Source organism: Macadamia integrifolia, chromosome 8, assembly GCF_013358625.1.
Source record: "Macadamia integrifolia cultivar HAES 741 chromosome 8, SCU_Mint_v3, whole genome shotgun sequence".
Taxonomy (NCBI): domain Eukaryota; kingdom Viridiplantae; phylum Streptophyta; class Magnoliopsida; order Proteales; family Proteaceae; genus Macadamia; species Macadamia integrifolia.
This window is the reverse complement of record NC_056564.1, coordinates 20,763,298-20,765,012: the sequence shown is the minus strand read 5'-3', so window position 1 is coordinate 20,765,012 and position 1,715 is coordinate 20,763,298. Positions and strand designations below refer to the sequence as shown.

Sequence of the window (1,715 nt, the reverse complement as noted above, 5' to 3'; positions counted from 1 at the left end):
AAAAAAAAAAAAAAAAAAAAAAAAAAGGAACAGATCGAAACACGAATTCAAGTCCAAGAAAGCAAATGTGAATGAAAAAGATTCAATGAAACTTACTTGGGTGTCTTCTCAGAGGAAGCTCTATCTGGTTTCCTGCAGAAATTAAAAAATCAAATCCCTTCAAAAGGAGCTCCACAGAGAAACCAAAGCACAGCGTGATTGAAACTTACGCAGTCGGAAGACAAAACGAAACCGTCGCAACAGCCGCCCGAGGTCTCCGAAGGAGAGGCCTCAAACGCGAGGAACGAAGTGATAGCTGATTCGAAAGCAAAGAATTCACCAACACGTCTAGTTTGAGATTCGTAGGGGAAGATAGAGAAGACTGTTTGGGTTTTCTACAATCGAATTGTGAAGATGCTGCGGGACTATGCAATAAGGAGAGCGTTCTTGCGGCCATTTTTTCAGGAACCCTAGTTATTGAGACAAGAGGACAAAATGGGTTCTCTACTCAACCAGAGAGAAGTATTACCCGTTATGGATGGATCCAGACTTGCGAGAAGGAATTTGAGCGAAGAAGGAAGAGCAGTTCTAGCTCCGGTGGTTGTGCAGTCTCTGGGTTTCGATGGCTTGGCCTCTACTCGTTTTCCTTCGGCTCGCTAGTCCAGAGAATCGAGACTCGAGACTCGACACTACTGCTCTGAACCTGCAATTTGAGGATTGTTACGAGATGGGATAGCGCGCTTAGCAACTAACAGGAGACATCCATGACGAAATGTCGAAGGTAGAATGGTAGATTACAGAATCATTTCGTTTTCGCAATTCGCCGTCTTCGACAATCAATCAGGTCTAACCCGGCCCAACCCAATCAACACTGACTTCATACTGGCTAGGCTTCAGAGAACGTAAGGTTGGGCTTAGGCTTAGAAGCACACTGTTGGCGTGCCATAAGGTTTGAACAAAGGTTCAAACAAAATGAATCTGTGACAACTGAGAAGTGAAAACCTGCACATAATGATGGACAATCTGAAATCACAGTTTGCAAATTACCGATAACGATCATCGATAGTAAATCAATTACAATTACAAAATCTAGTTTAGCCTAGTGGTGACAGTTTTGATTTGAAGAGGCGATACCTAGGGAAGAGGTTGTGAGATAAAACCCGATCGTACACAAATGTGAGTGGGTGAGTGTGTGTAGGAGTAGGTGGTCATTGACCCCAGCTCAGTAGAATAGGATTAAAAATACAGAGAGAGCGAGAGGAAAGATCACCGTGTTTTTATCGTTGCAATTGAATCTTTTGCAAGAGAGAGAGAGAGAGAGAGAGAGGAAAGATCACCGTGAGAGAGTCTTTCCTAGAGACTCTCAACATTGATTCTTTGGTCTCTAGACTTTAGGTTTTCATCGTTGCAATTGGATCATGAGAGAGAGAGAGAGAGAGAGAGAGAGAGAGAGAGATCACCATTAGAATCTTTCCTAGATACTCTCAATATTGGTGCTTTGGTCTATAGACTTCAGGTTTTCATCATTGTAATTGGATCTTATACATTTTGGTATACAAAAGATAAATTTCAATATTGACCAATTATCGTTGGATTGAATTCGTAATGTTCATATGTGAATGGGATATATTCTCAATATGAATTCCAATTTATGAGGAAAAATATTGAGGGGAATTCATTGGTAGTGATTGACTAAATTCCAAGCTAGATGGAAATTTTGTAGACTTGACGGATGG

The 1,715-nt window shown here is 41.3% G+C and overlaps 1 protein-coding gene across 1 annotated transcript in view; it reads right to left on the bottom strand.

Moving 5' to 3' along the window:
• Positions 1–906, bottom strand: part of LOC122086642 (ATP-dependent Clp protease ATP-binding subunit CLPT1, chloroplastic-like) — an 8,355-nt gene extending 7,449 nt beyond the window's left edge. The window contains exons 1-2 of the mRNA XM_042655598.1: positions 210–906; positions 97–132 (exon numbers count right to left, since the gene is read on the bottom strand). Coding sequence (XP_042511532.1) covers positions 97–132; positions 210–436 — 263 coding nt within the window. The 5' untranslated portion in view covers positions 437–906. The remainder of the gene's footprint in view (positions 1–96; positions 133–209) is intronic.
• Between the last annotated feature and the right edge of the window lie 809 nt (positions 907–1,715).